Source organism: Perissodus microlepis, chromosome 20 (genome assembly GCF_051167445.1).
Source record: "Perissodus microlepis isolate ML-2025 ecotype Zambia chromosome 20, ASM5116744v1, whole genome shotgun sequence".
NCBI classification, from domain to species: Eukaryota; Metazoa; Chordata; class Actinopteri; order Cichliformes; family Cichlidae; genus Perissodus; species Perissodus microlepis.
In genome coordinates this window covers 22,966,742-22,979,972 of record NC_140480.1, presented here as the reverse complement: position 1 = coordinate 22,979,972, position 13,231 = coordinate 22,966,742, and the positions used below count along the sequence as shown (strand labels likewise).

At 38.4% G+C, this 13,231-nt stretch overlaps 1 protein-coding gene and 1 pseudogene across 1 annotated transcript; one reads left to right on the top strand and one right to left on the bottom strand.

Annotated features, from left to right (window-relative positions):
- The first annotated feature begins 570 nt into the window (after positions 1-570).
- Positions 571-4,271, top strand: LOC146364540 (cytosolic sulfotransferase 3-like). Its single transcript, XM_084915933.1, has 8 exons — positions 571-709; positions 1,131-1,269; positions 1,369-1,497; positions 1,592-1,692; positions 1,859-1,985; positions 2,069-2,166; positions 2,260-2,434; positions 2,507-4,271. Exons 1-8 carry the CDS (start codon positions 623-625, stop codon positions 2,617-2,619), a joined length of 969 nt encoding a protein of 322 aa, XP_084772059.1. The 5' UTR covers positions 571-622; the 3' UTR covers positions 2,620-4,271.
- Positions 4,272-8,673: 4,402 nt separating this feature from the next.
- LOC146364539 (uncharacterized) lies at positions 8,674-12,530 on the bottom strand (annotated as a pseudogene).
- Positions 12,531-13,231: the final 701 nt, after the last annotated feature.

The window sequence follows — 13,231 nt, the reverse complement described above, 5'->3', positions numbered from 1 at the left end:
TTGCAAGCTTGTAATGCTTGCAGTGAGGCTAGAACAAGAAGAACAGAGAAATGAGATGTAGGCTAGGGACCAATGCTAAATCCACTGAGATGCTAACCTTTAAATTTGTCTTTGCTCTTAAATTTCTAACTTTTATGCTGTCTTGCTTGTTTCTGGGCCACTACGCCCTCAAAGGCATCCTTTATTTTGACACTTTTTTTTGACAAATAAAGGACAGCTCAAATTGTCTGTGGCTCAAATTTAAAGCCATCATTTTAAAGTCAAACGAACCTTTTCTTAATGAGTTTTCATTTTTAAATGGGGATTCTCATACATTTATTCTCTTTCCATGACCCTTGTGTGTTTAAAAGTCTTTGGTCAGTGGTCAGACTTCTTCCAACTCATTACAAAAAACTCACAAAAAAAGATAAATAAATAAATGCACACTTATCTCTATCCAGTCTACAGCACATGATGTGCTTTTTAAAAATATTGCCTACTTAAAATTTCACACCAAATAGAACACAGAATTCATTTGAAACACTTCAAATCCTTAAGTGAATGTGGCCACAAAAGGGTCAGGAAATCTGAAACCAGAGGGGCGGGGCTTTCAGATTACATGTGGAAGTGAGCGCAGCTAACAATGGTATGTTATGCAACCAGAAAAGGAGGAGAATTTTTCTTACAACACCAAAAGCCAGCAATGAACATATCACTTAGTGCTGAGAAGGTATGTATGGTATCTCTAAACAAAACAGTTTGATGTTTTTAGCTACAGGTTGCTTTCCTGCTGTGGAGTTTGTTTCTTGTTAAGCATGTGAGGCTGAGCTATTTAAAAAGAAAGCGGTTTTAAATGCACGTAGAAGCAACCTATATTTTATTTGTTTTTGTAATGTTTTAAGGTTTAAGACCTTCTCTTTGTCACTTGGCACCAGTGTTTTTGTTAAGTTCAGCCAAAGACTTGATCTCTGAGCACACTGTGTGCTTTTGTGCTGTTAATCATTTGTTGTGTCACTCAGAAGTAGAAACAAATCTGACTTCACTACCCACAACTGCCAACACTAGTTTCTCTTTTTCTTCTCTGCAGTCAAATCCCTGCAGTTGCTGTTCACACACTCTGTTTGTTTTTTCTTTTCTCTTTTCCCCAAAAGGCAATTTTGTCTTCCAGACCAGAGCTCTTTGATTTCCATGGAGTCTCAATGACTCACTATTTTACAGACAACTGGGAGAATGTTCAGAACTTTCAGGCCAGACCAGATGATATACTTATTGCAACATATCCCAAAGCAGGTCAGTCCAACAAACGTGTACAAAAATTATGGCTCATCAAAATGTGTGTATAGAGGTCAGTGTTGGGATCAAGTTATTTGCCCCTCTCTCTCTTTCTAGGAACTACATGGGCCTCCCAGATCCTTGACCTGCTGTATTTTGGTCAGACTTGTCCAGAGAGGCAAAAAACCATCCCCATCTATGAAAGAGTACCCTTTCTGGAGATTGCCATCCCATCTTTGGATTCAGGTTACCAATCAGTCATATTGCTATGGTTATATTATCATGTTACCTGTTTCCCATATCAAAGTTTTCCTTACTCCATGTTCACCCCTCCATGCAGGGAAAGACCTGGCAGACAAGCTGCCCACCACCCCTCGACTCATTAAGACTCATTTTCCTGTCCAGTTTGTGCCAAAGTCCTTCTGGGAGCAAAACTGCAGGGTACAGTAACCTGTGTGCTGTTTTTCAAGAAGCTGATAATAGTACTGATAACAGTGCAATCTAAGGCAACACGTCAGGCGTAACTTGAACCTTTAAGCCTAATAAGAAGCTCCAAAGTGTCTACTTCTGGTAAAGGTTTAAGATTTCTTTTTTCCATCTTCTGCAGATTGTTTATGTAGCCCGCAATGCAAAGGACAACATGGTGTCTTATTTCCACTTTGATCGCATGAATGTGGTTGAGCCAGAGGCTGGAGAATGGAATAACTACTTCCACAGATTTTTGGAAGGACAAAGTATGCATGAATAATACAGTTATCCTTCGTGTGAGGTGTAGATCTTTTCCTCTCATTGCTTAAGTGTTGTTCTTTGATCTTAGTGGTGTTTGGCTCCTGGTATGACCATGTGAATGGCTGGTGGAAGAAGAAACAGACTTACTCAAATATACATTACATGTTCTATGAAGATATGATTGAGGTAATCTGATTTCTTCGTTGGCACTTCTGCATGTTCTCATGCTCTCATCCAGGCGGTTTTAATGCTGCGATTAATTCCATGATGTGTTTCCAGGACACTGAACGGGAAATAGATAAACTCTGCAGCTTCCTCGGTTTGTCTCGTTCAGCCGAGGAGAAGAAAATGATCTCAGGTGGAGTCCAGTTTGATAACATGAAAAAGAATGAGATGGCCAACTATTCTACAGCCCCGGTTATGGATTTCAAGATTTCTCCCTTCATGAGAAAAGGTACAGTGAACAGTAATGTGATGCATTTGGTAACATTAGGAAAAATACCTGAATTATTATTTTTTTCTGCAGGGAAGGTTGGCGACTGGAAGAACCACTTCACCGTCGCTCAGAATGAAGTTTTTGATGAAGACTACAGGAAGAAGATGAAAGATCCCACACTTCAGTTCCGCACTGAAATTTGAACAGAGCCAGGCATACAGACTGGATATAGTCTGAAAAAAATTGAAGTATGAAATAAGCCAGAAGTGCTGATCTGTTTATTGAAATAAATAAACTTACAAATCACAAACTTATGAATCATCAGTTAACAGGAATGTCATCTCTGACAGTGAATATTTAAGACATGTATGTGCCCAAAACAGCCCATACTGTCTTGACTTTTTAAAAAGATCAAACAGATACTGCTGAATAGTACTGTTTAACAAAACAAGATCTTAATCTGACCAAAATTGAATCTTCATTTTTCTGGTTTTGATTGTAGTTGGCATACTTTGATGTTGCATCACTGTTGTCTTCAGTTTCATTATTGTTTCATTAATGCCCGTAGTCTTCTTAGTTGTACATGAATGCATGATTTATACTTATTACACACTCGCTTCACTCATTAGGGTACATCTGTTCAACTGCTCGTTAACACACAGATCCAATCAGCCAATCACATGGCAGCAACTCTGTGTTTAAAAAGAAAATCAGAATGGCATGGTTGCTAAGCTGGTCTAAGTATTTCAGTGGGACTACAAGGATTTTCCAGCAAAATATCTATAGAGACAAAAAAGAAAAATAGCCAATGAGCAGCACTTACCTGGGTGTAAATGACATGTTGATGTGTTGGGAGCTCAGAGAAGAATGATTAGACTGATTGAACCTAACAGGAAAGCACTAAAATAACCACTTGTTATAGCCAAGGTAAGCAGAAGAGCATCTCTGAACACACAGTATTTCAAAGCAGATTGGCTAAAGCAGTTGAAGACCACAGTGGACGCCACTAATATCACCTAAGAACAGGAAACTGAGGATATAATTTGTACGTGCTCGCCAAAATTGGAGGATGGGGAAAAAAAAAAAAAAAAAATGTGTGGGCACATTTTCTTGGTACACTGAACATTGTTTAAATGCCACAACCTACCTTAGTACTGCTGCTGACCATTTCCATCTTGAACATTACCCCCAGTCTGCTGTTTCTATTTTCTAGGCCCCTTGCTTCTCCCCTCCCCTTTTGATCCCCTTTCGTTGCATCACTCAGTTTGTTCCATTTGTTTAGGCCTGTCCTACTACTATGTGAATCAGTGACAAAATTTGCTTTGCATTGTACATTTTGAAAAGATACATGTTTCAATGCCTGGAACCAACACATTAATTTTAGTACACTATATTTATAGGAAACACAACGGTTATCTACGTTACTGATCTGCTGTATTTTGGTCAGAAAACATAGTTCTGTCAAAACAAGGCAACGTACACCAAGTACCAAAGTCTGACTCAGCAGAAACAAAAGCATGGGGAACAGGGGTTATACTGGGATTTAGGATGTAGGGGAAGCCTAAGAATTTCTACGTCAGGGTACACCTCAAGCTAAACAAACTAATTTGTAGTCTTTGTGGACAGGCTGCACCATTAGATTAACAATAGAATTTTTTTTCCTCAGTTTTGGACAGTACTGGTTATATGTTACAGACATAGTCTCTATCGAACATGTTAGCATACCATCCATGGCTAGTAAGTCGTCTGTGGAATCATGTGAGCAGTGAAATTATTTTTCCATGCACTTTAAGGACTTCTTTCCGTGACTAGATGAGTAAGTTCCTACTGGCCATTAGGAAAAAAACAAAAACAACAGCTTGAGGCACTTTCTTAAATTTGAGAAAATGTAATTAATTTTCTGAAGTTTCCAGACGAACAAGCTACAGTTAGTTTTGTAGTTTTGCTTCTGTACATCACTGCAGCAGATATTAAATCAAACCATAAATATGCGCTCGAAGTTCAGGCTTTTAGCTTCAATTCAAGAAATCTTGCCCAAACTAAACTGTGTAAGAATTACCTCCATTTCTATACACAACCTTCATTTTCAGAAGCTCAAAATTATTCAGACAACTGACTAACAAGCAGTTTCGTGGTCAGGTGGTTTGCGTGATATTCAATGAGAAATGAAGCAGATAAATTGCAAGCTTGTAATGCTTGCAGTGAGGCTAGAACAAGAAGAACAGAGAAATGAGATGTAGGCTAGGGACCAATGCTAAATCCACTGAGATGCTAACCTTTAAATTTGTCTTTGCTCTTAAATTTCTAACTTTTATGCTGTCTTGCTTGTTTCTGGGCCACTACGCCCTCAAAGGCATCCTTTATTTTGACACTTTTTTTTTGACAAATAAAGGACAGCTCAAATTTAAAGCTGTCATTTTAAAGTCAAACGAACCTTTTCTTAATGAGTTTTCATTTTTAAATGGGGATTCTCATACATTTATTCTCTTTCCATGACCCTTGTGTGTTTAAAACTCTTTGGTCAGTGGTCAAACTTCTTCCAACTCATTACAAAAAACTCACAAAAAAAGATAAATAAATAAATGCACACTTATCTCTATCCAGTCTAGTAGTGAAGTGTCCTGTGTGTCGAAGCGTCGAATCGTGTGTCGGGTAATCTCGGGGGCGTTGCTTTGATTACGTATGCAGTGACGTTCGAGGCCTCGCGGGCAGTCCGTACCACGTGACTGAGTCAGGGACCGGTTCACCGGTTCGCGCCAGATTCGAAATAAAATGGGCAGCAAAACACAGCTGATTTCCCATCACATTGTGTTGTGGAATTGGATTACGTACGTGTTACATTGTTACTTGAGCATTTGATGGAACCAACAAGGAAGAGTTTTTTTTTTTTATTTCATCTCTCCTAATAAAGTATGCACACAGTAATACATATCACAAATGATAAGCACCATAATATAAATAAACAACACTACAGATCCTATAATCTGATTTCTGTTTGGTCAATTGGCAACTGTCTGATTTTAGTTTATTAAAAAGTGAAGCACCAAACACTAGTTTGTGTCATTATCCAGATGTACATAAGCATGATTACACAGTTACTAGGAGCGGGTTTTGATCATCGATTAAAATCGATTCTAGCTTGGATAACGTGATATCGATTCATTAAAATCCTGAATCGATTTTTAATATAAATATTACTACATTTCAACAACCACCAAACAGCTAAAACAGTAAATGAGAGCAGGTACACCGATTCTGCACAAAGACGTAAACACAAAGCGCGGACCCGCTGACTCATCAGAATCAGTGAGATGTCGGCTTTCTCACCAGACTGCACGGACACGGTCGGGGCTGAAAGCCGACAGCTCGCTGATTCTGATCCGTTGGCGGGTCCGTGCTTCGTGTTTACGCATTTTTTGCGCTGATTCTGAAGCTGCAGGTTTTATTTCTCTTCAAATAATATTGACTGAACCAGCAGCAAAAGGAGATCCAAATTACGCTTCACATAAACATCGTCATGAATTTCCTCTGACTTTTGCTGTTTTGCTTTCACCAGGATAAAATCACACTTCATGCACAGCTTTCTCTCTCTCACACACACTCTCTCTGTCTCTCACACACACACACACACACACACACACACACACACACACAGTATACTTCAAGAACAGTTTCCCGTCTAAAAATCTGTTTTCTGCATTATTCGCTTGTTTGTTACGCATACGACTACCGTTGTTTACAGCGCTGTCAGTCGCTGTTTTTTCCCTTTTAAATACTTCCGAAAAGAAAACCTAATTTCTGCCGTTCAGTTGGCTACTAAACAAATTTAAACTTTTTAACATTATGCAAAATTGCAAAACGCTAAGGTGTGTCTCTACACAGTAAAATTCGGAGTGTTAAAATAACACTTAAAGAGTTAAATTTAACACTGGTCCCGAGTCTATTTGGTCCCATTCGGAATTGGTGTTAAATCAACTCTTTCTATAGTGTTAAAATTTTAGAGTAAAATTAACTCTAAATAGAGTAAAAATTTAACACTGAGTAACACCGCAGAGTGTTAAATGAACCCAACACTACTAGTAGTGTCATATTATTTACTCTATCATAGTGATAAATTAACTCTATTTGAGTAAAATTCCACTGATTTTTAACACTGAATTGAGTTATTTGAAATTAACACTGGGGGTTCAAATAACTCTGATGAGAGTTGATGTTACTCTATACTGTGTTATTCATACACTAATCTCTTGTGAAAAATTAGCTCTCATAGAGTAAAATTTTAAATTAATTTTACACCAAGTAGTGTTACTAAAACTCTTCCTGTAGTGTTACCTTTACACTCAATTTAGTGTTTTGCAGCATGAAAACCTGGTTTCTAATAATGCTTTAAAATATAAAACAAGTAAGCAAAAACCACAACTAGATAATACGTTTAACGGCTTTATTTTGATGTCAGGCTCAAAATATTACAACATCTCATGTAGTGTACATAAAACACTACACACACAAAAACAGTCATAAAACACTTTAAAACAATGAATTTAGTTCGGCATAAAATGACAATATGGAACCACATACAGGGAGGAATCAGAAGTGCCATACTTCATTTGAAGATCAAATGGTTTGAAGTAACACAGCTCTTTTATGTTCAACACCTTCAGCACCATATTGGGGTGCATTCTGACCTTAAATGCATGATAATGGTCATCAAAACACAGGGTTTCCATCAGTTTTCCACAGAGCAATACAATGTCATCTTTCACAACAATACTTTTGATCTTATAAAACACTGGAATCTCAGACACTACCTCTGTACAGATGATAAAGTCAGGGCGGTACTCTGTACCATGATGTTTTATCCACTTAGCTGAAAAAACACTGGTAGACAACGCAGCTCCAAATTTTAAGGCAATTTCTGGACCTTCTTTCAGCTCTCCAAGTGTCACCATCTTTCCTGGTCCTAAAGCTAATCTTTCAAGGCTAAAAGACTCCCAATACATGGCCATACAACTTTGGTGTTTCTTGGCCAATGTCATTGTAATGTTTTTAAAGCTTTTTAATTGCTTCTTAAAGAAGTTATGTTTGGCTTCGTAACGCATGCACCACATGTGCAGAATTGGGCCAATATTTCGTATACTGCGAGGGTAATGTATCATGAAGTGATGCTTTGGTAGGAGACTGAGTGTAGGAAATAACTGCTTAAAGAGCTGATGATGATGATCAATAATTAAATGTTTGAGGTAGATGGTCATACCTTCTGACAGCACTGGTGAAAACACAATATTGACAAGTTGTAGAAGCAGAAGTAGAAGATGCCAGTAGCTATCACCCACCTGTACTAAATCGCCAAACATCAAAGGTACATTACGCAATAAGCACCAAGATTGAATTGCATTTAGTCCTAAATCATTACTGCCATCAAACAACTTTACCCTTGGTGGGCAATTTCGCTGCTGATTGAAGCCATAGTCAAAGGCATGTATTCTACCAGCAAGTTGTTCAGCACTTAGGAAGTTCTCCTGAATGTACTGCAGCACAAGTTTCACCTCTAACTGAGCAACTCCCTCCAAAATGTCATGCATGATATCTACAGAAAAATTGTTGGCTGTGTTGAAATATTTAAGTGAATTCAAGAGACAAGTGCGTTTCACACCACATACATGAGGTAGCGTAGGATCTCTTTGTACACTTTCACAGTGCTGCTTATGCATATCAAGAGTTCTTAGTGCAACACCAGAATCATCTTCACAGAACACACTTTGAAAACAATCCTTCTCAAGCAGACAAAAACGACAACAATATCGAGCTGCAAATGACTCCACGAACCCAAACAGACTATGCAAGCCAAGATTGTCCCCAGTGACCTGGATTACAGTGCCATGAACCAAGTGTTTAAACATGGGAAGTTTCAGTCCCTCTGTCTCAAGAACTTTCAGATCATTGACAAGTGGCTCAAGGATTGAATTAAAGCCATAACGCTTTGAGTCTTGTGCATGAAAAAGAGCACACAAATGAATATTGACCAACAACGAATTAAAGATTGGAGGAAAATTCCTTAGTGTAAAGTATATTGCACCTAATTTATGTACACCCTTTTTAGAGCCCAGGGGATTTGCAGTTTCAAAGTCATCATAAAACAGTTGAATTTGTAAGGCATCTTTTTCTGCAGAAAATAGGGGACATCTTTTAACATAGGCAGCATCGATTAAGTCTGCATACACACCTCTGGACATATTCCTTGACTTGAACATGTCGACAACATGGTGGTTTTGAAAGATAGTTTTCAGTGTTTCCAAAATAGGAACATATGCAAACCTATCAGTTACAATGACTTGATCAAAAGTCCCTGTGATCTTGTTTCTTCTACTGTCAAATCTTGTGCCAAGCACCATTTCAACAGGTTCAACAGTTGCCCATTTTTGTTTAAAGTGCCTATTTCGTTTAGCTTCTGAATTTAACAGTGTGAATGGGTTTTCAAAGATTTTGAATGACTGCTCTAATTTCTTTTTACTTGTAGTGTCCTGTGAAGGTAAGCTCTGTAAAGCTGCATCTTTAGCCTGAGTATGAATCTCAAAAAACACTTCCTCCATTGAGGAGACAAAACTATTCACAGAAGATTGGCTTAATCCAGCTGCCCTGAGCTGTGCAACAGTAGAGGCACACATATCCAAAGTGCTCTTATTTGAACTTTTCAACATTTCAGATGTTGTGGGCGTTTCTTCTACATTAGTTGACACCACCTCCCCTGTAGTGCTAACTTCTTTAACTGCCACATCAGGCTGTAAATTAACATCAGTGTCAGCCTGTTGGTCGAAATAGTTAAGGTGTTTGGTATTTAAATGTTTTCTAAAACCTGAAAAAGTGCCAAACACACAGCCACAGTCACGCTGGGCACATTTAAGGCGAAGATTTCTTCCAGGTAAGTAACCATGGACTAACCGTAAATGCCTAACAAGCATGTTTGAACCAGTAAACTCAGCCTGACAGACAAAACACTTCATTATGGAGAATTAACCTTCAAGCCCTAACGAAGCAACCTTGTCCTTATTTCAGCAACTCTGGGACTTTCTTTGACTTTGCCAACATCTATATTGTACACAGTGGTTTGGATGAACGTGTACATGTTGTGAAGCATGGTGTTGTAAGATGTGCCAAACACAAAATGTGCTTTAAACAGTTCATCAAAAGCACCAAGTGAAGAGGTAGACTTGCATGGTATGGCATTCTTGTCAAGAATAATGAAGAACTGGTGGATGTCATTCTTTTTCACCCCAACAGCCAGGAGGTAGGGTTGAGTGCTGGTAGTGATGGCATCAAGGTGCTCTTGGATATTTGTTCCAGTCTGAAAAGACAAATACAGACAGGCAATAAGAATCAAGTGTTTCTTAAACTGGTAATTCATACCATAAAAATAGAAAAGAAACAAACCTTCTTGAAGACCACAAGATGCCGTTCTGCTTGAGAAGCTGACACCTTTCCTGGTCTCTTCCGACCCTGACCAGATGGTGGAATCAGATGTAATAGCAATAGAATCGCTGAGAGGTCACTGTCCCAGCCGTCTATTGCAGCATAACTAAGGGAGGATTCAGGGTCACCTGGTCCAGCCCTAACTATATGCTTTAGCAAAAAGGAAAGTTTTAAGCCTAATCTTAAAAGTAGAGATAGTTTCTGTCTCCCGAATCCAAACTGGAAGCTGGTTCCACAGAAGAGGGGCCTGAAAACTGAAGGCTCTGCCTCCCATTCTACTTTTAAATACTCTAGGAACAACAAGTAGGCCTGCAGAGCGAGAGCGAAGTGCTCTAATAGGGTGATATGGTACTACAAGGTCATTAAGATGAGATGGGGCCTGATTATTTAAGACCTTGTATGTGAGGAGCAGGATTTTGAATTCAATTCTGGACTTAACAGGAAGCCAATGAAGGGAAGCCAAAACAGGAGAAATATGCTCTCTCCTTCTAGTCCCTGTCAGTACTCTTGCTGCAGCATTTTGGATTAGCTGAAGGCTTTTCAGTGAGTTTTTTGGACATCCTGATAATAATGAATTACAGTAGTCCAGCCTGGAAGTAATAAATGCATGAACTAGTTTTTCAGCGTCACTCTGAGACAGGATATTTCTAATTTTCCTTCCCACTGTCGCCAAAGTGCTTGCTCATAGGGGGTCATATGATTGTTGGGTTTTTCTCTGTATCTATGAAGCGCCTTGAGGCGACTTTTGTTGTGATTTGGCGCTATATAAATAAAATTGAATTGAATTGAATTGAAAAAAATATTTGTTTTTAATAAAGTTGAATCATCATCATCAATAACAAATTTCAATGCATCTGCATTGACAAAATGTTTGAGTAGACCCAAAATACAAAAGGACAGCTGTTCTGTGACAAACATTATATATCCTGTGAATGTTCTAATTAAAGAAATAACAGCTCACCAATGTCAGCATTAACTTCAGTGGCATCCTCAGGAGAGTCAGCTGCCAGCAAGAGTTCTTCCAGGTCAGTGGTAGAAGGAAGCTTTCTGCCTTGTTGGATAATCTTTCTTTTGAATGTTGTTGGCCACCTCTCCAGCAACCTGCCTGATACATCCTCACTAAACATCAGTACAAAATCCTGTTCGATCTGTAACAGGGATAGAGAATAGAGAATTATATCTGCTATCTGCAAAAAATAAAATGTGTTTACATTGTCAACGTAATGAAAAATATTCACCAAGCCTTTGATATCTTTGAAACGTGGAAAAACAGACAGTATGTTGCTTGACAGCAGGGGGTCAAGGACCATGTTGTGTCGATAAACAAATGTCAACTTCATCTTCTTCTTGACTGTGTCTTCATCAGCTGAATGTTTCATCAGAGCGATTGCTTCCTTGCACTCATCCTCACTCAGCATACATTTCTTTTACCTGCCGTGGTGGTGATGTACTGCAAGATCAAAAGGAAAAGAACTAGTCAGCTTCCCTGGAATTAATAGAGATTTAAAATAATTTGAAAATGATAGTAAAAATCACAGGGCCAGAAATAAATTACCCATTTTTTTCTGTCATGTCAGCTACCAGTATGGTGACCATTTTTCTTCTGGTTTCATCCACCAGGGACTTGGTCCGATTGTACTCATTTATTATACGTTCTCCACCAGGTTTGCTGGTGAGAATGGATTCCACCAACTGGAAAACACAATAAAAACATTCTACATGGTGATATAACCACTACAGTTCAGAACACTTAAACTACAAACAAAAAAGACAGTATTAGAAGAATATGGAAATCTGTTAACTCTTACTTGCTTAGCTTCTGCATCCAGCTTCTGCCGTTTCCTCAAAGGGCTGTCTGAAAGGATGACCGTATCCTGTGAATCTGATGAATGTGGCGATGATAACTGGAACCGCTCAGGAGACACTTCTGCAACAGATGTTTCCAGACCTCAAAAATAGGAGCAAAACAAATCAGTTTACATGGGCCCTCCATAGACTCATTTTATACACTCTTTGATTAAACACTGTAATAATGACACTAAAAAAAAATGACATCCAATGAAACACAAATCACTCAAACAAACCTGTTTCATATTTGATGGTTAGTACCCCGGTTGAGGGATCTGTTACTATATCCTCAAATACATCCTCATCCAACTCAGTCCCTGAACTATCAAAAACTTTCACTCCTTCTGTTACGGCTGGCGCACCAAACTTTGCAAATGCTGGAAACAAGCACACAAGTTTGTGCAAACAAAAAGACATGACATTTAATGTTTTGTAGCTTAAAATGAAGATCATTTCAAGATACTTTTTCAAAAATGAGTCAGATAAAGAAAGGCTAAATTATTAAGCGCCACTAACATGCTTGATAAGTGGTAGATTAAAAGGAGTGACACTCATATTACGCAGTTTTTTCCCCACTAAATATACATTCATAACTAAGATTCTTCCAAAACACAGATCATTTTCAATTAATCATAAAAATGCAGTCTGAAGAGACTAAATAACAAAAAGAACTTAAAGCCCCTTGTACACCTTTTTAATACAATGTTGGTTTCTTACCGGCAATCAAAAACTCCTTAAGACTTGGCTCAGATACTCTAACAAATTTCTGCACACCTCCGAGTTTTGCTTTAAGTAGCATGATTCCTGTAGACAGTAATTTCTTATAGTCAGTGCTCTTCATTGAACTACAGTAAACAGAAAATGTGAATACTAAAACAGTAAATAACAGCAAAACAGCCTTGCAATGTGATTTCTTACACTGTATGTTACTTTTATGTCAGTGTAACAAGGTGTCAAGATATAATCCTCAACACAAAACTAAAATAATTACTACTACTTTTTACCATTTGTCTGACCTAACTTAGCACTAGGGAGTCAGTATTTTGTTCATCTTTAGTTTAACATACTGAACAGTCTGGTAACCAAAATGGAAAAAGCAGCAGGGTAACTTTTGTCAATGATCTGAATTATACTATTGACTGACTGTCTGAGGCTAACAGTTACACAATCATACCAAAACTCTGTCCTGATAGTTTCCACTTTCTCTTTTGTATCACACACACTGAGACAATATTCGGGATAAATAACCACGAAAACAATTTATTTATTCATTTTAGAGGTTTACACATCATTATAATCACAGAGCCCGCTTCACTTGAATTATCCACTTGATGGTGCAGTAGAGCAAATGAATCATCACAATGCTTCGAACCATGAGTCGACCAATTGGGTGGAAAGCTTCAGTTCATCACGAGGCTTCATCTCACCATCACTACAGTCTAGAGCACAGGTGTCAAACTCCAGGCCTCGAGGGCCGGTGTCCTGCAGGTTTTAGATGTG

Excerpts from the sequence above, each read along its gene's own strand:
- LOC146364540 (XM_084915933.1), top strand. The coding sequence starts at position 623 with ATGGTATGTTATGCAACCAGAAAAGGAGGAGAATTTTTCTTACAACAC. Across the intron at positions 1,693-1,858 it reads TCTGGGAGCAAAACTGCAGG|ATTGTTTATGTAGCCCGCAA; the intron begins GTACAGTAACCT and ends CATCTTCTGCAG. Across the intron at positions 1,986-2,068 it reads CAGATTTTTGGAAGGACAAA|TGGTGTTTGGCTCCTGGTAT; the intron begins GTATGCATGAAT and ends CTTTGATCTTAG.